At 42.1% G+C, this 26,552-nt stretch overlaps 2 protein-coding genes across 2 annotated transcripts; one reads left to right on the top strand and one right to left on the bottom strand.

The window, feature by feature from the left end:
- Positions 1-889: 889 nt before the first annotated feature.
- On the top strand, positions 890-2,854 carry LOC111239382 (tripartite motif-containing protein 16-like). The gene has a single exon (XM_022769255.1). The coding sequence runs from the start codon at positions 1,165-1,167 to the stop codon at positions 2,836-2,838; it is 1,674 nt and encodes a 557-aa protein (XP_022624976.1). The 5' UTR covers positions 890-1,164; the 3' UTR covers positions 2,839-2,854.
- A 1,161-nt stretch (positions 2,855-4,015) lies between these two features.
- On the bottom strand, positions 4,016-23,692 carry LOC111239381 (supervillin-like). Its single transcript, XM_022769254.1, has 23 exons — positions 23,579-23,692; positions 21,138-21,270; positions 17,078-17,234; positions 16,579-16,674; positions 16,225-16,305; positions 15,841-16,018; positions 15,522-15,694; positions 15,071-15,226; positions 14,710-14,846; positions 13,758-13,905; positions 13,485-13,630; positions 12,408-12,583; positions 12,144-12,291; positions 11,539-11,818; positions 10,978-11,129; positions 10,622-10,727; positions 10,237-10,444; positions 10,010-10,143; positions 9,269-9,424; positions 8,923-9,066; positions 8,407-8,528; positions 8,099-8,254; positions 4,016-4,979 (listed from the first exon to the last, which is right to left on the bottom strand). The coding sequence occupies exons 1-23, from the start codon at positions 23,608-23,610 to the stop codon at positions 4,893-4,895; spliced, it is 3,306 nt and encodes a 1,101-aa protein (XP_022624975.1). The 5' UTR covers positions 23,611-23,692; the 3' UTR covers positions 4,016-4,892.
- Between the last annotated feature and the right edge of the window lie 2,860 nt (positions 23,693-26,552).

The following is a 26,552-nucleotide window of genomic DNA, read 5'->3' as shown; positions in this document are numbered from 1 at the left end:
CTGTACTGAGCTAATAACCATTTATAGGTCGCCTGACAACCTGCGGAGCATTCGGGCTGTGAAACAGTCTGACTAACATCAGACTGATCTATGAGCACAATGAAGACTGGACCAACACCACAGACCAGTCTGACGTATCTCTGTGAAACTGGGTCCAGGGCGCTGGATTTTTAACACTGTGATGATGAAGATGATGAAGATGCATTTTCAATACATCACATTTCATACCCATCCAACCTGTAAAGAGATAACTGGTGTCATTTCTTTACCACTGAGTTTATTGTAATCATTCAGTCCATTTGCTGTTTACAGCATAGTTGCTATTTTCTACATGTAGGCTGTAATCAGGTGGCAGTTATCTTCATTAGTCCTGTACAGTCACTGGAGCAGCCAACTCATGTGTTACAGGTGGTGATAGTGAGGAATATGTCATAATGAACAACATATACTAAATAAGTGAAAGATTACAAGGTTCCTTCATTTGTCATTTGACACAGGGTTGTAGAACAAGATGAGACTACACCATGAAAAATACTTTTATTTTCATGACGTCTTATTTATTCACTCAGTTACTGTGCATCATTTTGTTTTGGTGAGAGAACAACAACTAGCACTTCTCCATATACATCATAGTAAATATCCAGGCAGAGGTGAAATAAATGAATAAAGATAAATATCAACATGGATAATAACATTGTTGATGTTGAGACGTTAGACTCAGTGACATATTTTAGAAAAGATGTTTATTCAGAGAGAATAAATGAGAGTGAGTGCTGTCTCCAGCAACATGAACTTGTATTTTACTTGAGTAGGCTTCTTCTGTTTTCTGCTCCTTTATATTTCTACTCCTCGACATTATAGGTGGAAATACTTTTTACTCCACTACAATAACAGCTACACTCTCTTTTCAGATTAACACAACCCCGACAACCCTCTCTGTTCTTCCTGCTCTCAAACACAGCAAGCTCCACCCTGTGCTCATATTTCCTGGTTCCCTCCCCTTCAGATCTCCAGTTTGAAGATGGGTGGAACCAACATGTGGTGAAGTGCAAGAGCTGACAGGTCCCGTTCACTGCAGAGACACATGTTGTTCAGATCAGAGCTCAAACTAGTTTCAGTTCTGAGAAAGTGAAACTCAGACAGTCGTTGCCACTGAGAGGTGACATGGCGCAGAAAGGAGTTCAGCTGGACCGGGAGAGCTTCTCTTGTTCGATCTGTCTGGATCTACTGAAGGATCCGGTGACTATTCCCTGTGGACACAGCTACTGCATGAACTGTATCAAAAGCTTCTGGGATGAAGGGGATGAGAAGAAAATCCACAGCTGTCCTCAGTGTAGGCAGACCTTCACACCGAGGCCTGTCCTGGTGAAAAACACCATGTTAGCAGTTTTAGTGGAGGAGCTGAAGAAGACTGGACTCCAAGCTGCTGCTGCTGATCACTGCTATGCTGGACCTGAAGATGTGGCCTGTGATGTCTGCACTGGGAGAAAACTGAAAGCTGTCAAATCCTGTTTGATGTGTCCAGCCTCTTACTGTGAGAAACATCTGCAACCTCACTATGAAGCAGCTCCGTTAAAGAAACACAAGCTGGTGGAGCCCTCCAAGAAGCTCCAGGAGAACATCTGCTCTCGTCATGATGAGGTGATGAAGATGTTCTGCCGCACTGATCAGCAGTGTATCTGTTATCTCTGCTCTGTGGATGAACATAAAGGCCACGACACAGTCTCAGCTGCAGCAGAAAGGACTGAGAGGCAGAGAGAGCTCCAGCTGAGGCGACAACAAATCCAGCAGAGAATCCAGGACAGAGACAAAGATGTGAAGGTGCTTCAACAGGAGGTGGAGGCTATCAATGGCTCTGCTGATAAAGCAGTGGAGGACAGTGAGAAGATCTTCACTGAGCTGATCCGTCTCATGGAGAAAAGAGGCTCTGATGTGAAGCAGCAGATCAGATCCCAGCAGGAAACTGAAGTGAGTCGAGTCAAAGAGCTTCAGGAGAAGCTGGAGCAGGAGATCACTGAGCTGAAGAGGAAAGACGCTGAGCTGAAGCAGCTCTCACACACAGAGGATCACAACCAGTTTCTACACAACTACCCCTCACTGTCACGACTCAGTGAATCTACAGACTCATCCAGCATCAATATCCGTCCTCTGAGCTACTTTGAGGACGTGACAGCAGCTGTGTCACAGCTCAGAGATAAACTACAGGACATTCTGAGAAACACATGGACAAACATCTCACTGACAGTGACTGAAGTGGATGTTTTACTGTCACAACTAGAGCCAAAGACCAGAGCTGACTTCTTAAAATATTCACAGGATATCACACTGGATCCAAACACAGCAAACACACGTCTGTTATTATCTGAGGGAAACAGAAAAGCAACATTAATGAATCAAAAACAGTCTTATTCTAGTCACCCAGACAGATTCACTTCATATTTTCAGGCCCTGAGTAGAGAGAGTTTGACTGGACGTTGTTACTGGGAGGTGGAGAGGAGAGGAGGAGTTTATGTAGCAGTCGCATACAAGAATATCAGCAGAGCAGGGTACTCGGAGGAATGTATATTTGGAAGCAATGACAAATCTTGGGCGTTACACTGTGATCAAAACAGATATACATTTTGGTTCAACAATAGGGAAACTCCAGTCTCAGGTCCTCGGTCCTCCAGAGTAGGAGTGTACCTGGATCACAGAGCAGGTGTTCTGTCCTTCTACAGCGTCTCTGAAACCAGGACTCTCCTCCACAGAGTCCAGACCACATTCACTCAGCCTCTCTATGCTGGAGTTTGGCTTAACTGGAACAATGGAGACACAGCTGAGTTCTGTAAACTCAAATAGACAAAGGACATTTAAATTTCAGTTGGTTAAAATCTGTATTTTAATTCATCAGTTTATTTGAACTTCCATCATTGCTGCTAAAAGCTCATTGCTGTTGTGTTTGTGCACTGCACACAGATCACCTGTCAATCAAACATTATGGGAGGGGCTTTGACCTCTTCTCATTTATTGTTGTGTTGATGTTTGAGTTTCTTTAGGTGGAGCTGGAGTCATGGAGGATATCACTGCTCAGGATGATTTTTCTTCACCTAAACTCACATTTCTCCACATGAAAATATAATTTTCTCTTTGCTTTAAATGTTTGTTGAATATTTGAGTTGATGTATTTGTATGTTGTTGTTTGGGCCTTAACAGAGAAATCACCAGACCTTCCTTTATCACATATATTTTGTTTTCACTTTGTAAAGAACAAATCTATAATTACATTTACATTCATGTGTTCCTCAGACAAGATGTTCTTGTTTTTCAAAATTACAAATAAGGTCTATGAGGTTTTATCAAACTGTAATTATCATGATAACAATCACTGAGGAGATGATTCATTATTTTCTTTTCCATATCTGAGATTCAGGTGAAATAAACTGATTGTGTGGATGAAGTGAATCTGCTCCTGAAATCACTGAACAAGAGTCATTTAACAGACTTTACTGATTCAATGTGAACAAACTGAAGATCTACATCATGAATAAAACTGTTTTTCCTAAAGAATAAATCAAATATTTGCTTCTACCTTCATTCCAGGATCTGATTCAAAGCCGATGGAGAAAATGTGAAACTAATATGAGAGTATAACTGAGACGGTTTTCCTCCTGAAACACCACAAAGTACAGAGTTCATGTTCAGAGCAGAAGAACACGTGTCAGTCAGTCTCTGTCCTTTCAGCTTCCTTCACTAAAACAACTCTGTCACAGAGAAATGAGCCGAGTTTTCTTTCACCTGTTGCTTCAAAAAGTGGAAAAATGTTCAGAGTGAATTTGGTCAAGTTTCAGTGTGAAGAAGTTTAGTGGAGTCCTGACACACTCGAGACGAGAGATGTTGTGTCGTTGGACTAGAGGTGGTTTTATTTATTGTGAGGATGATTTTCATGAAGAAGAAAGTTCAGAATGAGGCTGACATGTTGGTTCAGTGTTTAGCTCTGTCTCCTCTGGAGAGCTCACATGCTCAATAGACGGTTTCAATGCAGCGCTTTTAATGAATGTAGCAAGAGACAGAAAGACACAGAGTCCTGCTTTGATTGGAGCATTATTGTGATTTAATTCACTATGTCTTATATCACAAAGAAAGTCTTTAAAAATGCAGACTAGAATTTCTGTATATAAACTGTACACAAAAAGCAAGGCACTATACATTCAGATTGAAGCTGCTGCTTCTCCTCTCTTCATAGTGGAACCTTTAAATTACAGCTCTTCTCTCTGCTACGAGGAGCTCAGTCAGTCAGAGTCACGTCAGCAGTTCAACACAGTGGAGCAACATGAGTTACCTACGTGGCCTGACAGCATCCAGACACTGTACACAAAACAAAAGACGGCTTTCCTCACAACATCTGACGTGACAGGATTTTTTTTTTTACATAGATACAAAGTCACAAACGCATCTACACACACATTTACACAAAGAAACATTACACACACTTTATATACAATCGCACACACACACATACACAACCACAGCATGGCACTCTGACACCAAGCGTCCTAGTGTTTTCTTTCACAAGTCCATGAGCGGTGACTTTAGTGCTTGGAGGAGACTCCAAATACACACCATGTATGAACCAAAGCAAGGTGTTTTTTTACCTTCAGTTAAACGGCTTGAGTTTAATTTTGTTATGTAATGACAAAGTAGAAGTAAAACATGACTATAAGCAAGGCGAGTGCATCTCCAGTCCCATCATTCATGTAGGTTTTCTTCAGAGTCAGGTTCCCTCTTCAGGACACTGTGAATGTCTCTCCCCAGTGTCCTCACATGTTTCCACTAAAACAAGTTCATGTGACGTTTCCTGTGTCTCCATCTCATCTGTTTTCCACACACACGCCATCTTCCATTTAAAAACCTCCTTAAAACAGTCCTTTGGCCTTCTTTAAATTCACTTGCTTCCACCCTGGCAGACGTTCATATTCCTCTCTCTTCATGTCCAAAGCTTTCTGTAACAGAGGAGAAAAACAAAGAGTTCATTAATACAAAAAACAAAACAATCGAAATAGTTGAACTATAAAGTCTTACAGGAAGGTCCTGATGTTTGAATGTTGGTGTGAGGTTAAACAAGCCATGAAGCGTTTATTGGGTAAAAAGTGTTTCAAAAAAGAAGTACTAAAGATTTTCCTACCAGGATTATACACTGATAAACACAATATACTAAAAGTCAGACAGATAATTCTGCCCTAGATATTTGTTCATTGTATATTACTGTATTATACAGAAATAAGAAGTCATCAAAAAGCAATTCATTACATACAAGGAAACAATCACCCTTCAAACATTTGGGGTCATTTTATACAACATATGAAGATTTCTTTACTTGGGTTTTATCATTTTTCAAATATCTGATTGGTAAGGGAATGGTAAATTTTAAACTATAAATTTGACCATGCCATAATCTAGGGCGAAAACAATCTCGGTAATTACTGTGCAGTGTAAAAATGATAAATGCATCTCTGCTGCATTTGGGTCAGCCCTCTGCACAATCACTGCACAATCACTCTATTAGCTTCCAGCAATAGTGTTATACAGCTTTATATCTAGCATGCTTCAACAGTACATGTGAGACTAAAACATAGATTTAGAGGGGACTCTTCCATGTTAAATTCAACTTCTTTTTTTTTGGGGGGGGGGGGTTCTTGTACATTTGGACTCTTCTAGTACATATTTCTGACATTCACTGTGTCTTTATTGATACACTTGCTGATTGGTCTAAAAGTGGGCGATGGCAGAGCATACTGTCATCATAGTCAGAGCTGTGTGGATCTTTACAGTGGACAAAAACCTCAGAAAACCTCTTGTACCATGTAAGGACAGTCCAGTAGTTTCAGTGTTTTCATGCATTGATTTTGTGCTCCACAGACAGAGTGAGTCAGACTGGGGTGTAGCTGATGGTGAATCACAAGTGCATTTATTTATACTGAGAGAGAAGAGTCTCGGATGGAGGTTGTGTGTGTGTGTGTGTGTGTGTGTGTAGAGGAGAGTAGCAGCAGCAGCAGCAGAACAGTGTAGATACAGGAAGGTGGTGTAGTTGAAGGTGTCGAGCACAGACACCTTTTTAAAGAGGAGACGAGAGGAAGTAATGCTGCACAATTAAACGACTCAATTGTTGTAACAGTAAATCATTAAAGACCTAATTTACAACCTCAGTTGTTCGTGTTGGGGAAATGTGTTAAAAACAGTGGAACCTCAGGTTATCATTGAGGGCTTTATGGACGGTCAGAGTTTTTCTGTCTTTGAAAATTACAAGATAAGGATCATCTGGACTTACTAGGGCTCCAAATAATAATTATTTTTTTTATCATCGATTATCAATTTAATATATGAAATGTTAGAAAATAGGAGAAAAAAATTCTCAGTGTAACCTCTCAGAGCCAAAAGTGATGTCTTCAAACATTACAGTGTTTGTGCAACCAGCAGCCTGACACCAAGAGTATTTGATAAAGAACAGAGAGAACAGCAAATCCTCACACTGGAGAATGTGCTTGATTAATGACTAAAACAATTAATTAATTAATTAATTTTCTGTCGAATGACAAATGAATGAACTGATTGTTTCAGCTCTGTGAGATATTAAATCAAAATTGTCTAAATTATCATATAGTAAACATTTTGACTGTATTATGACTAACAATAAAATATAAATTCTATCTTTGTGTTATGTAAAGACATACTTTATTTCATTTTTAAATTTTGACTCTTTGAAGTTGAACCTGTTTCTATTTTTATCATTTCTATTATTTCATTCAGTTTTTCCTCTCGCAGGAAAAGCATTTAATTTTGGGTCGTGTGTCTTTTTATATTCTCATCTACTGTGTGAAGAAGTCGGAGCGCTACATTCTTTGTGACAGCAGCTGATAAGAAGGGCCCGACCGACTGTGACACAATGTAATCGCAATGATCTCTTTAGATGTAGCTGTGCAGCCAAGCAGCGAAACTTTCCTCCTCAAACCAGCACCACACTTCAGAGACGGCAGTGAAACAGGAGTGAATCAGAGTTTTCAAATCCATGTAAGACAGAAAAACACAGTGTGACGTGCTGAGAGAAGAACAGGTCGCCAGTGCTGATGACTCACAGGAGCGGCTCTTCTTACCTGAGTCCACCTACAACTTGCTCTGTAAAGTGAGAGTTAGATGGAGTTAGCACGGATGATATGAATGAGGTGTTTAGAAGAAAAATCCACCTCTGATTGTTTCATGCATAAAGGTCGATCAATGGACAACAACATGGAGCGGAAGTTATTTTGTGATTAACTGTTGTTGTTTTACTTGTTTTTCCACATGTTTGCTTTCCATCAGTTGGTCTGCATCTCTGCCTCATGAATGATAATGGTGTCTCCTCTAGATGCAGCAGTTAAGACATTTTTTTGTTCTCTGGTATCAGACTTTAGCTTCTGGAAATATCTTGATGTGACATTACACTGTTGATCTTTGGTCAGAAAACACACCACCAAATAAAGGATACAAATGGACACAAACATGCCCGGTATATCACCAGCACACGAGGTTATATTGATTATAACGAAGTGTCAACTCGTTTTAAAATGTCCTGGTGGATTTTTCCTTTCAAAGGCAATGATGGAAGATAAATGACTGAGAACCTTAATCCTTCAAACACAAACTTCTCTCACATCTCTTAGTTGCATCATCCGTCTAAAATATTCTTTTCATGGTCACAAAGTCACTTATCCAGATGTTAAACATTTTATTGCATACAGTGTACGCCACTCTGTGAGAGTTGACTTAAGTGTTAAGTAATAAAAGCACATTTATATACAGTAAATGTAGAATATACTGTATATTTAAGATTTTTCAAAACATCACTTTCACTGTAATGAGGAATTATTTGTATTGCTGTCAGTTTCCAGAGGGTGAGACAGAAGCATGTGTTGTTTAATGATCTATTTGCCAGTCTGTAATGAAAGTGTGGTATTTCATCATGTAAGAAAATTACAAATAAAAGGACAAAAATGCCCTAAAAGTCTTATCAAGGGAAGGAAACCCTGTCTCCAACATTACAAACAACAACTTCAAATAAAGCCACCCAGCTATCAGGTTTACTGACCTCAAAGTCCTGGTCAGACAGGTAGATCTCCAGGCGGAGGGGGTCCACCCCCTCAGGGAGCGGCCGGGCCTGCAGCTGAGCCAGAGGGAAGGTGTTCTGACAGAGCCGGGCCAACACGTCCTCCACCAGGATGATCTGGTTACACACCTCGGCCTCCTGCAGCCAGGACAGAAGATACAGCATAAAGTCCTTTTGTTACAACAGGAGGTGTGTTGTATAATATCAGTGTTAGTGTTGCCTCAGCACTTACAAGCTCAGCGTGAGTGTGTGTGTGTGTGTGTGTGTGTGTGTGTGTGTGTATTGCTGACCCTCTCGGTGATCTCAGCTACGTCCTCCCTGTGCTCCCAGCTGGGAAACATGTTGGTGAAGGTGAGCGGCTCCAGACCGGCGTGGATCAGATACGACTTCTGAGACTTCTTCTCGTTCTTCTCTGAAGGAGAAAATCAGCACAATAATTCTGACATTGAACCACAAGTTGGTAATCCAACTGCCGCCATTTCATTTCATCATGCTTGATTAAAATAAGAGATTGTGCAGCATGTCTCTCTTTCAATTTATAGATCATTTAATATGTTCTTAGTTTATCCAGGTAGAAATACATGGCTGGGTATAAATATGAGTGGAGTCTGTTTGTGATCAAATTGTGAAACACAGTAAATAAGAAAAATGACCTTTCCACCAAAGCACTGCAAAATTTTTTCACTTTTTGTGCTTTTATGTCAAAACTGTGTCGAAATCATTATTATCATTATTATAATTATTTAATACTTCATGGTATATCAGTTTTTTATTCTGTCCATGTTAAACCAATCATGTTTCCTTACCTTTGCAGTACTGCAGCACAGTCTCCATCGCGCACTTCCTGTCTGAATCCCAGCGGATACGAGCTGAGCCGGTGCTCTCACTGTCCTGAGGCCACCAGCCCTGCCACAGGTAAACCTCATGGAAGTTATCCACCAGGAACAGTGCTGTGATGGGGGGGGGGTATCTTTTACTCTCTCAATGCAAATTACAGTATGTACACGGTCTGCATACAGGTAAAAGTTGTACATCTGTAACCTATAGATTCATTTGTCAATCTGGCAGCACTTGATGAATTTTCCTCACATGATCCACAAAGTCCGAGTCAGAGTCATGCTGTGTGTGTCTGTGTTTGTGTGTGTGTCTCACCGGGCTGTCCTACGTTGTACAAATCCTCCTGCAGGAAAGGCAGCGAGCTGACCAGGTCTGGAGCTCTGGACAGGTGGAAGAACTCGGTCGCCACAAATTCTCCTGATGTGCTGCTCAGCTGGAAGAGCCGCGGGGTGAAGTTGAATTTACCGGGATCTGAAAAGAAAAACAGAAAGCAGCATTTAACGAGATTAAGTTTAGTCAACATTCACGCGACACTGTAGCACCTGCTGTAGGTTTGGAGGCCAAACCTTATTGTCTGAATTAAATGATCAGTTTTTTTGTTTTTGTACAATATTATAATTCGGCAGAGCTTTTATTTTGTCGTACTGCTTAATGCAACATAAACAGTGATGGATTTGAGATGTTTGTCTGTTATTGTTACATTTAAAAGAGAAGCTGCTGTAGTTTGTTCTGAGAAAAGAAAACTACTCATAAAAATTGTTGTTTTTAGTATTTCTACCATTTGTATTGGCACCAGTATCGAGTCATACTAGAGGCCCTTCAAAAGTAAATATTTGACCTCCAGCACTTTATTGAGCCAGTTTTAGTAAAGTACCAAAATACTATGAGGAGAAGCTTGATCTCTCCAGTTTCTGTCAAACATAATTGCACTAGCTGTGTCTGCGGTGAGGCATTATGTCTAACTGAGAGACAAGTAAGTAAATGAGAGTGAACGTACAGGTGTATATTGATAAGTAAGTTCTTGATGACAATAAATAAGCACAGGGTTTCCTGTACCTTGCAGCATGCAGTCGTAAGCCTTCCTGTCCTTTCTGCCCAGAGCCTCCCAGAAGCCCGGAGGCTCCACCCCCTCATCACACTCATGGATGGTCACCTTACTGCTGCTGTGGAGACCTGCTTCCAGAGGACACCTGAGAGGAATAAGAGTGGAAAAGAATTCAAACAATGCGCGAGAATAAGAGACGTTTCATGTTCACTGCCGACCGAACCTTTATACAACTCACTGTTCTTTGATCTTGAGTGCAGCCGTGTTTCCCACGCTGCGAGTGTGTAGCTGCGTCTTGCAGCCGTGCCACAGGTAGATGATGGCCTTGTTGATGTTGAGCAGGATCATGGAGGCTCTGGAGCGCAGGCTGCTGCAGTGGCACGCCACCTCCAGCAGGTGGCCCTCCACCGGCACCTCACCTCGCACACAGTACAGACGCCACTCACCTGGACGGACGGGCAGGTGAATATGATCATTGGAGCGATAGGAGGGGTTTTACTCATCACTTGATATCACGTAAATACAAGGTAAAAAATAACTTACAGGACTGAATAAGCCCTGTCTCCTTGCTTGGAAATCAAGACTTTTAAAGCATTTAAAGCAGAGAGAGTTAAAGTGATTACTCTGAGTGTTCTCCTCCTCCTCCTCCCTTTTGCCAGCGTGGACGATCATCCCTCCGTTGAAACACTGTAGGAAACATGGAGGCTCCTTCCCCTGCTGCACCTGAACCTGTAACACACAGAGACACACACACACACACACACACACAGACAACACCGGATATGAAGCTTTAGACTAACACAAACAAAAACACTACTTCACACAGTTTATGCTCAGACTGGCAGGAATCTTGATACTCCATGGATATCAGTGTGAGAAAAACACTTTTGTTGTTTTTAAATTACAAAACAATTCATCATCACACTTGAGTTTCTAATTGATCTATATTTAGTTTTTGTTCTGGCCTCGTCTCTCGTACCTGTGCCCCTCTCTCCTCGTCCAGCTCCACCGTCATCAGCGCCGACGTTCCTTTCTCGCTGACGGTGGAGTGTCGACCCTGCCAGAAGAAATAGCAGCATTTCTCCTTCCCCGGTCCAGTGCTCCTCGCCTCGGGGTTCTGCCTACGACCAACTGGGACACATACATGCACAGCAAAAAGGATCAACAAACTACACTGAATTTTCAATACTGTTGAAATAATAATGCTTGTATTGGGAAAAAAAAAAGCCTGATTCTATCTTCCTGTACAAACTGTAGAAACCTTGAAGCTTTTAAAATGGTGCCTTTGCTGTTTCTGGGGTGATGTGCGGTTGTGATTTGGTGTAACTGGTATGACTCAGTCTACGTCTCTATCATTGACGTCTCTGTGTGTCTGATACTATCTGAATAGTTCAGATGTGGCGAGAGTCATCCACCTGGTATTCTTGCTGAATTATATTTGACTTAGTTTAAAGATTTAGCTGGCAGCTAGTGTGAATTCTTTTTTTTTTTTCACGAAATTAAACAGAGGTGTTACAAGTGCAAATCCACAGTGACTAACCTGAGGTGCTGACCATGTACTTCCACTTCACCACGTAGGCGTCTCCCTCATGGAACTGGCCGATGCTCTGGCGTGGGAGGCGGCTGTAGTCGAACTCCAGGATGTGCCAGACGTCCGCTGACACTGTGCTGATCTCCTGAGTCCTCATGTGGTCCTCGGTCTCCACCGGGCCATAACCGCGACCCACGTTTACGCCGTCCAAGATGGTGGCAACGGACGACTGGAGGACTGGTAGCATCAGGGCGGCGTCGTACGGCCGGCACTCGCGCCCCGGGGCCTCCTGGGAGCCAGATCGCAGATAACATTTATGATACAAGTAAATATTACGAAATAACAGTGAGAACTGCCAGTCAGAGCCAATAGGCGGAAGAAGACACTTTGATGCATTCATGCTTCTCTGTGATGCTTTACACGGCAGCTACCCAAAGGCATATGCTCTTATTCCTGTTTCAGTCCCAGTATGAAACAAACTGTTCCTGGCCACATTAACTGAGACTGAGTGTGAGCCACAGTTTAATAAACAAGCAGATGGAAAGATGGAGAAAACATATGAAGAGTCTGATGTGTGTGACCTGTGTAATTAATGTAATTATCTGGATTTGCACCTTCTGCTCAGGTACGAGCTCGCCGCCTTCCTTTGGTGTCAGCGGCTTTGCTTCGATCCAGTCCACGAACTTCTCCTTGAACAAGATGGTCTCGTTGTGCTCTGTCAGCCTGCCAAATATCGCCCAATCGGGACGGCCCTGGCCCTTCCTGCGGAAAGTTAAACACACACAGGCACGAGGAAGAGGAGAAGCCATTATTTAACATTCTGCCAGTCTATGCTATGCTAAATCAGAGAGCTTTAAAGTGCATGTGTTTATTCTCACCTGGGAATGAGTGTGTTGCAGCCTCCAGGGTCCAGTGGATTAATGTCACAGCAGGTGTAGTCAAACGTCCCGTTCCAAAGGTGTTTGGCGAGCTGGAAGGCCACCTTCCTCTGGGCCAGAGTCACCTCCTTACCGTGCCACACGTACACCTCACTGCCAAAGTCAAACACCAACACCTGCAGCACACACGGACAACAAACAAAAACAATGGCAAACAATGTCCAGTTAACTAACACTGTACGTCTGTTTAATCTTTAATAAAGCTCATAGACGGTGCATGCGGACAATGTTCATCTATACACAGATTTATTCTAGTTTTTAAAGCAAGACCCATCTACAGTATACTACATGTTATACCATATGGAGTTTCTAAACATTAAATCAAAATGTAAAACATTTAAAAATACAAATATAACATGAAAATGTGTGCTAAACACAAATGATATAAAAAAAACAAACAAATATAATATTCTGTACACCAACTTTGTAGAGTGAGGAGTAGGACAGTGATACTCCATCATTTATCTGTTATTTAGACACTAACAGCAGTGGACTCCCGGTCTTAGCCCCTGTCTTCTGAACCCATTTCATTTTTTCAGCAGAAGCAGTGCACAGATGGATGTAGGAGGTACTCGTCCACAGCACCTGCTGTTGCTAAGCAACAAATTAAAACCAGCTCGAAGCGCAGAGCTCCTCTGAAACAGCCTGAAATGTGTTAATATTCATAGGTTGGTACCTTAAAGAAAAAATCCACCATCACGTACTCTTAAACGAGACTGAGAGAATAATACTGCGTGAATGATGATCAATTTTAATAGTGACAAGTTGCTGCATTGCATTCTGGTCTAGTGGGGATACAGAAAAGAGAAAAACAGGAAAGCGGCATCTTCTCTGACCAGTCAAGAAAAGAGGAGCAGTGTCAGTGAAAAGGCAGCACTCTTCCTCACTTAAAAAAAAATATGAATCCAATCCAGCAGGCTGAAAAGACTTACAGCACATCTTTACTGCTGAAACATGAGACCCAGAATGAAAAGGTTGTAAGGAGGCTTTGATGAACAAACATCACGTCCCACTGACCTCTTTGGACGCCAGCAGAGAGCTGCGAGGGACCTTCCCCCACTCATCGTCATCAGGAACCAGTTTGTCATCCACCAGTCTGAAGATACAGTTGGTTTCCACGATGGCATTCTCAAACTGCTCATCGTCCTCTGGTGGACCAGCAGCTATGGCACAATTAGAATAAGCCACATAAATGTCTGACGTAGTCCAAAAGCACCGAGAAGAAAGACCACTGAAAATGTGTATAGGCAGTTTTGAGAGGAACGGCTTCAAACTTTGCTTGTTTCTTACGTTGGTAAGCCGTCTGTCCTCCTAGGATTGTCCAGAACTGCTGGATGTCTGTGCCCTGTGGCTTAACCCCTTCCTCGATGGTCTGCACCTGGTTTGCCCTGCAGCCCATGTCCTTCTTCGTCTGGATGTAGGTGGCCAGATCTATGGCCTACAGGCAAGAGACAAAAATCTGTTCTTCAGCCTCAATGCTAACAGATACAGATGAAGTGCTTTTATGTAAACAATAGAGAAAACTGACTTTTCTTGATTAATCCAGGAATCATGCTTCACATTTTGACTAAACAAGGATGCAGTGAAGAACCTTGACTGGCTGTTTCTGGGCTTTTTGTACATAAAATCATAATAATATGAGCAAACAGCACTGGACGAGGGGGCAGCATAGAAAAACAAATGTTTATTAAAAAGTGTCTGGACAGAGCTCCTTTGGGGAAATGGAAGAACTGAACACTAGCCAGGAAGCACGTGTTTGATGGGGAGTGCAGATGGGCATATGTGCCAGTGTATGTTTGTGTGTGTGCAGGGAATGGAAATAAGAGGCAGAATCATCAATGAATCATCTTTGTTCAAATGCCAATATTACAGGAGCGGCCTTGATGCTCGACTTCAAAATCAACTAGAATTACCCCCTCGCGGTTGTCTGCCTTCGCCACTCAGACGAGTTTCAGGCTACATCCGTGTTTATCCAGAGTCATATAAAATATTAACCATTTGTGTAAAATTTTGTCAAATAATTGCTGAGTGAAATCTTGAGTTAAAAAGTGTTTTGTGCAGTTACACTGACCTTGACCTTTGACTTTTGACCACCAAAATCTAATCACTTCATCCTTTTGTTCAAGTGGATGTTTGTCCCACATTTGAAGGGATTTTCGATTAGTTCTGGAGATACTACTGTGGCTGTATAAAAAATCTGACTAACGGGCACAGTCTGTCATAACACAGGTACAGTCCTCACCTTGGCCTTCTCGATCACATTTGAGAACTCTCCCATCCAGACGAAGCAGTGCTCTTGAGTGACCAACAGGAAACAGTCTCCACTGTTGAGTGAGGACGCTCTGGGTTCCACTAATCTGGTCTGAACGTGACGGCGACCTGGAAAGAATCAAATTTATTCATCAAGTTTGTCAAAAGGTCATACGCTCAAGAAATCATGTTCAGGCAACACAGCATTTTTCAATTCTATTCTATTTCTTTCTATGTGTGAAAACACAAACACAACATGGATAACAGCTGACAAAAATACAAATACATATACAAAGATATTGGCTGGGAAATGAGCCTCAAACGATGGCAGCAGGATTTATGGGAGTTTTTACCTTTGATCTGCATCAGCATGAGATTCTTATACGGCACGGCGCTGTTGTTGGAAGTCTGCTCTGCGATGTTGACGCTGCGCAGACTCACGCTGCTGAAGTTTTCTTTACTGGCCAGGCCTGCCAGAGCAGCCTCAGAGTACTCTGAGGTTTTAGTCACTGGAACAAGAGAGTATACAGTTTTACAAGAATGCAGATCTACAGGGGGTAGAAAAACAAACAAACATATGCTTCATTAAACTTTAAAGTAACAAGATCCCTACACTGCTGCAATATGAAGCTCAAATTAGTGCTGTAATAATAATAAACAAAGAGATGAAGATGAATATATGTATGTACACAATAATAATGTTTCATATTTTCCACTGAGATTTTGTAATGATGTAATTCGTACTCTTTATCACAGACTGTTTCTGTCTCATACATAAACACACAGCGTCATCCTTGCACTCACTCTTCTCAGCCTTCATCCTCTTGCTTTCCAGCTGTGCCACGTTAAGTCTCTGCTCTATGTACTCGTGTCTGATGTCCTCTCTCGCAGCCAGCATCTTCAGAGGGTTTCTGGACGACTGGACGTTCCTGGACGGACGCACCGAGCGCTTGTGCTGCACCATGGCTGAAGTTAACCTAGCGAGCGTGACAACCAGGTGTATGAGCATAGTGCTTCAGGGAAATTAATAACAAAAGACTGGCTTTCCAGCCCCACATCAATCCAATCTATAAAGTCGAGATGTGTCATATGTTGTCCTCCATTGTAACCAGGATTTTCTTACTTGGGACCCTGAGAGCCGAAGATGGTGTCGAAGTCCTCACTGATCTCGATCCTGGTGGGCATGCGTGGAAATTCAGCAACGCGTCGGTAAAACTTGGAGAAGATTTCGTCATCCAGCTTCATCACTTCCTTCACTGCCTTCTCAGTCACTGTTAAGGTGGTTTCCTGCAGACCTGCCACTGATCAACAGAGGAGAACAGGAGAGAGGGACAAGATTAGGTCCTAATGCAATAAGAAAATCAATACACACAAAGGAAACAGGCCAATGAATGGAACTTAATGCTCAGCAAACTGAAAATGTTACACACTCTTTAGAGGTCTACTACAGGTGACCATGACAGAAAATATCACTTGATGAGCTTAAAGTAAAGATGGAAGGACGTACCTTTGCTATTCAGACGTCCCAAGAAGCTCTCCAACTTGTCCAGCTTCTTATCTGATTCCATGTCCGGCCGAGCCTCAATTTCTGCAAATGAATTTAATTTTACAATGGTGTTTTTTTGGGGGTTTTTTTTTGTGACTCGCTGGCTATATCTATCTTTACATAAGTATTGTGCAAGTTATAAGCTTAAAAGTAAAAGTACTGTTCACATCTGGGTAGATCTTAAGGTCAGTTTGTATGACTGCACTCCTGTTTGAGGAGAAACAACAAATGGGTAAAGTAAAGCATCTTTAAATCCGTGGGATTTTTCTTAGCTGAGGCGGCAGTGATGACACAGGACTTGCTGATCTCTCTCACCCTCTTGTGGTTTGCTGACAGCGGGCGTGCTGCTCTTGAGTTTGGTGGAGACTGGTGACAGGATGGGACTGATAACTGAGGAGGAGGCTGCCAGGCCTGCGGACACACAGACGGGACAAAATATCTGACACTGTGGAGAGATAAGTAGAGATAAACGCCATTCTGCGCCAGTATTTAATATTTCATTTGTTCTCATTAATACATTTAACATAGTATATTTCAATTTACAGTGGCACCAGTCGTGTTGTATTGCAAAATTCGACAATTCAATCCAATTTGACAGAAAAGACAAAAACATCTGATGCTACATTAGCCGTCTAATATTTAGGTTAGGTTTATATATAGGGAGTAGGGAGCGATGATTTTCTGTCGTAGCCCACCTTCTGATTCACTATGAGAAAATAGGTGTATTTTTTCAGATAAATCATACCCAGTGGCATTTTCAAATGCTCTACACCTCAGTGAGGATCGGTAGATAACAGCAGGTTTGTTCGCTGACCTTTCTTGACCATACGTGCAGCCACTGTGTACTGGGTCGAGTCATTAGCTGCTCCTCTGCCCTTTGTCTTCCAGGCATCCTCACGAGTCGAAATCATCTGTTTCCTCTCCTCAATGGTCATCTGAGTCATCTGAGCCTCAATCTCCTCTCCCATCTTCTGCACAGACACCAGGAAATCAGACAAATAATCAAATTATCAGTGATTATTAACTTAAAGTTTCAAGTCTTCCATGCAAAGCCTGGAACCCTGCACAATGACGCTGACTGTCGGCTTTCATTTCAGTCAAATTGGTGTTTATTTAACAGGTTTAAGAGCTATATTAAACCTAAAAGTAGATCATGGATCCAGAAGCTTCCAAACACCACTGCATCTACCATATAACACTTAAAGAGCTACATCTACTTCTGACACAGCTTCACTATAACTTCATGTGACTCCTCTGTTTCCTCTGGAGCAATTATTCATGTAGTAACAGTATCAAACCAAGCAGATCTAAAAAGATTTGATGCAGTCAAGCGTGCTAGGTGCATGCCCTTCCTAGACTATATAATCTTCTCTATTCCACAGTAGAAGTGATGGGTGTACACTGAATTGTACTCATGCTGTAGAAATCAAATCAATCTTAACGACTCAGAAAGCGGCCTTCACACGAGGGAGCTGCAAATCGAGCAAGAAAGATAAAACTCTGGTACATGCAGCCCATTCGAGCGTGTCAGGCGCATATCCTTACCTGGCTGGGATGGTCAATATACTGACACTTTTGGCCAAGTGAGATAGGAGGAGAAAAGGTGGAAGAGAAGACAGGTTCCTGGAGGATGTAGAGGTGGATGGATAAGTGGAAAAAAAGGGAAAGGAAAGGAGGAAATGGAAGGAAAATCAACAAACATGCAGATGATGGAAGATAAGGGACGGATGCAAAGGAGGGAAGTCCAGGGCCAGAAACTGGGAACGCAACTCGCTGTCCTTCAACTTCTAGAGCTAATCCAACAGCTCTGTAAACAACAATTTATGTACAAAATAAACTTAACTTTATCATTTATTATGTTTTTGAAACACACATGCACAACAAATATATACATTTGTTGCTGTATCTTTAAGAAACTACAAAAGCTTTTCAAAAGAAAACAATTGCCCGCTTGAATAAAAGAAAAATAATTATAAAGGAATTTAAAATCATTAATAGCCACTTAGATTAACAGTTTTAGTTAGTAATAAAGCAGCAAAATGCAAAAGCCATTGTGTCTCAGGTGCAGTGAAAACACAGCTTAAAGCTTAGAGGTGCATTAAGTAATAGTTAGTCTTAAAATGATTTAAATGAGTTATTTATTTTACCTTCTTACACTGTTTAAAAAGCCCCTCCAGACAGAACTCTCTTGTTTTTTTTTTTATTAACTAGTTCAATGTTTTATAATTACAACAAGTCCTTCTCTCTCAAAATCTATTATCTATAAATATGAGAAGAGTGTTCATGTCAAAAATGTAGCTGCTGAACACATCCTGGTTCACTGAAAAGTCCGTCCTCAGGTTTCAAGTTTCCACATCACATTTGCTTAAGGTTTTTAGACCGCAACTGGCTCCAGGGTAAATGAGACAAACTCATGTCTGTACGTCTGAAGATCAGGAGAACAGACTTTAAATTGAATCATTTTTAGAAGCCTCAAAATTTAAAATGATCCAGTATGTTAGAAAAAAACGATACATGTCCTAAAAAAATTAACATAATATTATGAGTAAGAAAAAAATGTTTTGGCCTTCTTTTCTAATTTGTTCATTATTTCATGACCCCTCAGATCTGCACTGTAGCGTAACAAAGCAGTGACTCTGTGACTTGGCAGGAGGCCTCTGTCACAAACGTACTTTCCGGTCTGCATGCTTAGTTTTGGAAACTGGTCTTTTTAAACTTGAAGACACTTTTGATTAATATGCTTTTCTTGAGTATTTGTTCTTTTATGAAACTGTAATTTCTTTCTTTAACTGTGAAAATGCCAGAAAATTACAGCATAATGTTTTTTGCCAGAAATGCCAGAATGTTGCAGACCCTCCTTGGTCACTACTACAAGGCATTTAAAGTTTATATTGACTATGAAAGTTTGTCTCAATGTTCCAGGTGGCACAATGTCTGGAGTTACTTGAATCCAAGCAATTGGACTGGAGTTTTAACTGAGAATGATTATGTGGAAGGTAAAAAAATACTGATTTAGATTTAACTGTCTCTAGACATTTCTAATTTGGCGTAAATCGATTATTTAATGCTCCTTTAAGACAGAATCAGCAAAAGAGAAAGAAAGCTTAGAAAAGTTCCAGCATCAGCCATTTCCCAACTACCATCCTGCTGCTTCAGAGAGCAGCGCTACAGGCTGCAAGTGAGGAGCGGCCAAAAGATTCACAAGAAGCAAACAGCCTCACACAGCATCCAAACATAACTGTGATTGGACAACACAGGTCCCACACGAAGCTGATTGGTTTAGGGTTGGTGTGCGGCTGCCAACAGGTCTTACCCACAGCTGTTCAGACACAGACACAGCAGAGTAGTCTTGAACGACCACCCCTTCCTCCTGAGGGGTTAAAAACAGGGGAAGTACTTGGTCAAGGGGAGAGGGGGGGGCGGGCAGCCATTGTTGCTTTAATGGATTTAGGGGTGAGACTGCCTGGAGGATTACCATCCAGGGTTTAAGCAGGCAGTTTCGCCCTACAGAATACTAATGTGAAGTAGATGAGCTGCAGGGAAAAAAGAAACCTAAATCCTGAAATCAGACGTTCTTTGAGCTTATAAATTTCATTCAAACTGCTGTTTAAACTAATACTGACTCATATAAACACATATAAGAGATCCTTGAATCATTTCCTTCTGTCAAATATGCTTTCAAGTCTTTATCTCTGGAGGTTTAAGTGAAACTTAGCCTGAAGCCTGCCCAGATCTGATCTTGTAAGAGAAAAAAATTTAATTCCCAGTGCTAAACACTGCTAATTCTACTAGCAGCCTGGCCCATATGTTTTTTTGTTTACAGTCTATGAGGGCTGGACGCTGCAGGGATCTGGACGACTGGGCTCAAACAACAGATGGACTAAATGGGGAAATGAAAGGAGCACTTAACTAAAAGAGCAGAGGACAGGAGCTGGCATGGCAACCATGAAGGATGGGGGATGAAATGCGGCACTGGTGTTTACTCTGCTCAACCATAATACCAGACAGCGTAATATTTGTGAGAAATATATGCCTGTTCTAGGGACATAAAAACCTTATAACACAAGCCGGCACTGTGGCAGGCACAGTTAATAGTACAGGGTAAATTAGAAACAGGAAGGAAAATAAAGGTACTGGTAAATACTGGTAAATACACCAGCAGTACTGCAGAGATTTAAAAAAACTGAAGCTTTACAACGACGTCCATGAGAGTGAGCAACACAAACAAACAGCTATAAGAAAAGTCCAATTCAATCATTTAGGAGTTAAATCATAAATAACTGTTAGAACTTGTAACCCTCGAATTTGTGTTGCAATCATAACTAGACTGCAGATGTAACTGGTGAAATTTAGAGGATGATTCATATTCATGAACAAACATGGTTTTGTTTACAGTGATATAGAAACCAGGACAGTTTACTCGGGGAGACAGGTGGTACTGCGGAGCCTCAGCACAGTGCACACCTGTGCTTCAAAAAAGGGGGAGAGCAACAACCCAGTCAGAATAATTGAGACGTCTTACAGAATGCAAAGTCATGCACACAGTTAATCTCAGTTTGTAGAGCTGGTTCGGATTTTATCAAATATAAAAACAGTGATAAAATGAGAGGGACGAACATGGGACAGCACATTTTATTTTTTTTATAAAGACAGAATTAATACTGATGCTGTTGGCTCTAATGGATGTTGCTGATAAAAAGCATTATGTACTTGTTATAAATGAATGTGTTCTTAAATGATAGAAAGTATGTGCTGCAAAACAATGTTAATGTGAATGAAGAGTGTGTGTGACTGCCTGAGCTCGTGGTTATTGTGGAGGACATGAATGAGATTAAACGTGTCTGTTATCAACAGTGCAGTGCGGAGAGACTGACCTTCTTATGGCAGGTCTGCTCTGTCTCCCATAGCTGAGCCTGCTGCTCAGTGGACGCCACTTTAACCACTTCCTGTTTCTTGTTGATCCTGTTCCTCCAGTCCTCCTCACCACTCTTCTTCAGCAGTGCCACTCTGACGCAAGACAAACATTTTTCAGGTAAGCTGACATGATCTAAAGAACAACAACCCTATTACCATATCTGTTATATGTGTCCTGTTCTTGACTGTAGTTCGTTTGAAATTCTGTCCGGTGAAATGTATTCTTCCCCACAACACTCATGCTATAGAAAGTGTTTTTAAATAAGCTATCAGCTTATGTTATGTAAGTCTAGAGTAAACCCAAAGTATTCTGAAAAATGAGTGCAACCAGTTCCAAGAACAAACTGTGCATCAGCTGAGAAGCTTTTCTCTATTTAAAGACAATTTCTTACACTGGAAATATCTCTGGTCAAGGTAAGTTCAAGGATGAAGCTTAACAGAGGTCAAATCTATTGTCAGGTGTTTAAAGGTAATCATATTTTGAAGCAGTAATATAGAAAGAGAAAGACACCGTCATAATGCAAAATAAATGTCACAATTAATTGTTAATTTTGTGCTTAAACAGTAGTTTGTTGTGATGGGTTGGACCTCTTGAATTGCCCAGTGACCGGCTCAGTGACAGTTGTTGTGATCGATCTGTTAATAAAAATCCTAAAAGTGGCTGAAGTTTGTACCATTATCATTTCCATTATTTCCATCAAGGTCATAAGAAGAAAAAAGAAAAAAAAAACCCTTCAAGGGTAAAAAAACCAGGTCAGATTTCTGCTCTGCAGCCAGCAAACGTGACTGTTGAAAAAGGCCTCCAAAGACTGCACGAGGAGCGCTCATAACGCACGGCTGAGGGGTAAAAGAAAGTATGTCATCATCTCGGCTGTTTGAGTGTGGACAGGGCAGAAACGAGGGCATTAGGAGGAATCTGCTAAATCCCAGAGGATTTCTCCAGTCCACACAGCTCTGTGCTGGCTGCGAGGAGACACACAATGATGCTAAAAATGAAAATCTCTCACCTTCAAAAATGGGAAACCTACATGTGTATACTGCGAGGACGGGCTGACAGAGGCTCCTGCCTGATTCTGTCAGACACTGTAAATTTATGAGACACTGGCTTTTGAACCAGCCGGCAGAAAATCTCTGTCGGTGTCTGATCTTTGCTGACATCTCAGTTTTCACCTTGTCTGGGGCACTGACGGGATCCTGGATTTGTGAACGGAATCAAGGTTGAACACTTCTTGCAACTTTGCCAGGCTTTAGGTTTAATAGAGCCTTTATTGGAGACCAGCCTTTATTTTTACTCATGCTGTTCTCAAGTGGCTAAAATTAGAGACCCAGTTACTGTTTGAGTACCAGCTTTAACTTGAGAATTTACAGTAGACTGAGAGTTTTCTGATAGAGATAATGATAGAGATAGTACTGGTTTAACGAGGAGTATTTGTGGTTATACTGTAGTTAACAGTTTTTGCACTTGGAGATCTCAGCGTGCAGACTTAATCGTTCTGATATTTGCTCATGTTTCCTCATGTTCAGTTTGATGATATCTTTATGTCAGATGGGCAAGTTTTGTGCAGCATCTCATAGAGACCGTAAAAGCATTAACATGTCTTTTGGCCGCATTGTACTTTGATATATTGAGAATTTGATAAGTGATGTTTATTGCTGCAAAAAATGATGCCTCTGTTTCTCCCACAATGTCTTTCTCGCCTCGGATAACGTCTGCACATCTGAGCAAAATTACAACTCCTGCATTTGCTCCTTTATTCCTGACAGACTCAAAAACTTGACATTCATCTTTTAATTATGGACTATACTTCTGCTACTGTATTGCACAGAAGGTACAGCTGCGATGGAGATTTGTTACACTGTCCACATTTAGTCAATAAAATAATAAAGGAGGAAAAAGTATACAACCAGACAGAATGGGTGTAGAAATACAAAACACACCACAAGATGCAAGTGTGTTTTAGTTTTTGGGACTATTTCAACTGAATTACTTTTAAATGATGCTGAATCAGTGTTTTAGGCAGCTAATTATTGGCCTTTGTAACTCAGTGTTTATTATAGCTGACTTTAGAGAGATGACAGGAAATGAGGGGAGAAAGAGATGGGGATTGAAATGCAGCAGATTTCCTGGTTTGGAAGCGAACCAGGGCTGGTGCAGCTCAGCCTTAATCCTTTGACCACCAAGTCAGTGCTGGTCACACAGCCTTAAGAGTGTCACCATTTGACCTGACAAGTACCTTTATTGTAATAAGATTATTTTATGTAATTCCCTCACAAACACTGTCATACTCTACTGTATGTAGTTAGAAAAGTACCCAAATTAATTAAAAAATATATATTAAAAAAACAAATCAATACAATTTGTTTAAATACAGTCTATCACTTTCAAAACTTCACCACTCACCTCTCCTTGATAGACATCTGTTTGCTGGACATGCTGTCAGACAGTTGGTCTCCAGACTCTGTGGGGGACAGCAGATCTCCAGAATGGACACTGTCCCTGCTGAAGTCCTCGCTGTGGTCCAGGGGCAGGGACTGGGACTTGACCAGGGCCTGGGGGAAGGACTGGGGTTTGGGTGGTGTCTGTGGAGGCACCTGAGGTTTGGGCTGAGGCTGGGGGGCCGTCTGTGGGTAAGGCTTAGGAAGAGGCTGGACGAATCCCTGAGGTTTGGGCTGGGTTTGAGGGGACTGGGTGAAAGGTTTCGGACATGTGGGTGGGGGCTGGGAGGGCTGTGAGAACGGCTGGGGCGTGATGAAGGATGATGGTTTAGGAAGAGTTTGAGGAGGCTGGATGACAGTTTGCTGCTGGCTGCTTGACACGTGAGACACTGTCCTGGATGACACTTTAGCGATTAGTGGCCTCAGTGGAGCAGGATGATCCAGCAACTCTGAAAGAAAAGGATACAGTATACAATCATATACTTACAATGTCTGAGATTAACTTTGACTGGTGGTCAAAATAAGCTATGTATTATCATTTGACACCCACAATATTAGTATGTTGTTTTTTTAATGCTTAGAATCAGAATGTGTCAAAATGTATCTTTTATTCAGTAAAGCAACTAATAACTATTTCTGAAAAGACCCGATGTGGGTGTGACATGGGTGCAGAGCAGCTTTGAAATCTTCCTGCAGCAGGCTGAACTTGAGGTAATGTCATACAGGAAACGGTTTGTCTCCTTTAGTCAGTTTGAGATTTCAGAGTTGAACGAAATTATTCTTTCCATTGCATCCATTTTAATGTATTATTTGTCCTCTAAATTAAGCTTTCTGACAACACACAGTGGCATTTCTACATGATGCTTTTGAGAGGCAGGTATCTGTTCTGCAGAGTTGCAGCATCTTTTAATGCATCGACAATTAGAATTTTAAAACGCAATGACAGATAGACACAGAGGTTTTTGATATTTTAGCTGATTAGTCATAAAAACTTTGTCTGATATAATACGGTGATTCTGGACCTTGTATATACAAACATGCTGACAAAAACAGACCATTATGACCATAATTATATAGTATGGGTGTCTGGACACATAAACATGCATGTGCACGTCAAACAAATGTACACAGATCCATATTAAATTACTGAAATCCCCTGTGTAACCAGTACTCATCCCTTAAATACATGCATCTACATGTGCAGTAGGTTTGAAGGGAAAAATTAAATTAAAGCCATACAAAGTCTGCTGTGTATGCTGCTAAGGTGTCAGTGTATTAATTACATGATGTGGACAAAAACCTGTCCATCTGTCCACATTGTGGAGAGCCTCCTCCTATTTGGGACAAAAATCTCCCCACAAGAAAAAGCTACTAGGCGTAAGACTTGTCTTTTGTTAAGGTCGGGGTCGAGGTTGGTGTCAGGCATGTAGTGATAACTCCCCAGGGAATTAGTGTAAATCAGTGCAAGTCCTCCTAACCTCATGATACTATAGTATAATAGACTAAACTTTAGTTAAGATCTATCCATGCAGAACTAAATAAGAGTACAGCCCGCAGACAAGGCTTCCATTGTGTCCTTTCTGTCCTCTACCTGCTTCATATAAGTGCCGGCCAATTGTTCTGCACTCTCTCACTGAGTGCTTTCATCTCTCTGTGCAATGTTTGTGTGCATGCATGGGAAAAGACCACCCCTGGACACGATCTGCATTAGTACATAAAAACAGGTCAGGTCCATTACACTGTAGCATGTGCACAGCTAACCCACAGGCGTAATCTGGTGCAAGGGGACCACAGCCCCTTTTAAGGCCGTGACAGTGAGCGCACACAGTTTCGATCTGAAAATCTTTGGGGTCTGTTAGCCGACAAACGGCATGTCAGGAAAGGGCATCCTCTTTTCTAGACAAAGGGAGCCACGAGGCAAATGCATGGAAAAATATGGTAATTAGATTCAGCCTCAGACGTCTCTCTCTCTCTCCTTCACACACACACACACACTCTCTCTCTTTCTGTATGAGCCAAATCAAATACCCCCAGCTGGGACAAGTGTGTGTGCAGTTGGCAGAAAGCAATCATGCGTGGGAGCATGCTGCATAAGACAATGAGGATAATGAGAACAGCCCCTTCCCTAGACATTGCTTCCTCTTTTTTTTTTTTGTCACTCCCTTTCTATTTCTTCTTTTTTTTTGGTCCTTTCTGTTTTCATTTTCACACCCCTCTCTGTGCCCTCAGTTATTCCTTTAATTTTACTATTCTTTCCCCTTTTCCCGACTCTCGTCCATCTCTTCTCTGTGTAAGTCATCAGAGCAGCCTCCTACCTGAGATGCCTGCTTGGTTCCGGCCGCTGCTCCTCTCCTTCTCCTGTGTGGATGAGCTGTGAGCTGCTGCAGCCTCTCTCAGGTAGCCTCCTCTTCCTCTTCCTCCTCCCTCTGCTCTCCCTCTGCTCTCCTGGGAATCTCTGTCTGCAGCTCTCCAGCTGGGCAGGGGCTCTGACTCGCCCCTCCACAAAGAGGGCTCAGCAGAGTGCTGAGGCTGGGGATGCTGCTGCCGGCCGTCCCTGTCCCTGTCGGGGGAGTGCGGCTTCCCCTTAATGCTGCCGCCTTGGCTCTCTTCTGTGGCTCCTCCCTGCTGTCTCCCCCTAACCTCCTCCTCCTGCTGCTGCTCTCTCCAGCCCTCCTCCACGGCCTCCCCCTGCTGTCTGCGACCAGTGGAGGAGGTGGGAGCAGGAGGAGCCCCCGCTCTCCCTCGGCTCTCAGAGAGGAGAGGGGAGGAGTTGAGCTCAGGCTCAGGGTGGCCTGGGTCTCCGCTCTGGGTCATGGAGAAATACCTCAGCGCCCTCTCCTGGTGGCTGCTTGCGGTGCTGGAAGCCTGTTGTTGGGCAGGGATGTAGGGGATGGCGGTGGACTTCCCTGGATGGAGACCGTCGTCATCGCCAACACCGC

Source organism: Seriola dumerili, unplaced genomic scaffold (genome assembly GCF_002260705.1).
Source record: "Seriola dumerili isolate Sdu_G_001 unplaced genomic scaffold, Sdu_1.0 BDQW01002429.1, whole genome shotgun sequence".
Classification (NCBI taxonomy): domain Eukaryota; kingdom Metazoa; phylum Chordata; class Actinopteri; order Carangiformes; family Carangidae; genus Seriola; species Seriola dumerili.
This window is presented reverse-complemented; position numbering and strand designations above follow the sequence as displayed.

Bases quoted from the DNA above. Each gene is read 5' to 3' on its own strand.
- LOC111239381 (XM_022769254.1), bottom strand. From the start codon at position 23,610: ATGTCCAGCAAACAGATGTCTATCAAGGAGAG. The intron at 10,728-10,977 runs GTACGAGAGACG...TGTGTGTTACAG, and splicing joins ACGAGGAGAGAGGGGCACAG to GTTCAGGTGCAGCAGGGGAA. The intron at 10,445-10,621 runs GTAATCACTTTA...CCGTCCGTCCAG, and splicing joins GGAGGAGGAGAACACTCAGA to GTGAGTGGCGTCTGTACTGT.
- LOC111239382 (XM_022769255.1), top strand. From the start codon at position 1,165: ATGGCGCAGAAAGGAGTTCAGCTGGACCGGGAGAGCTTCTCTTGTTCG.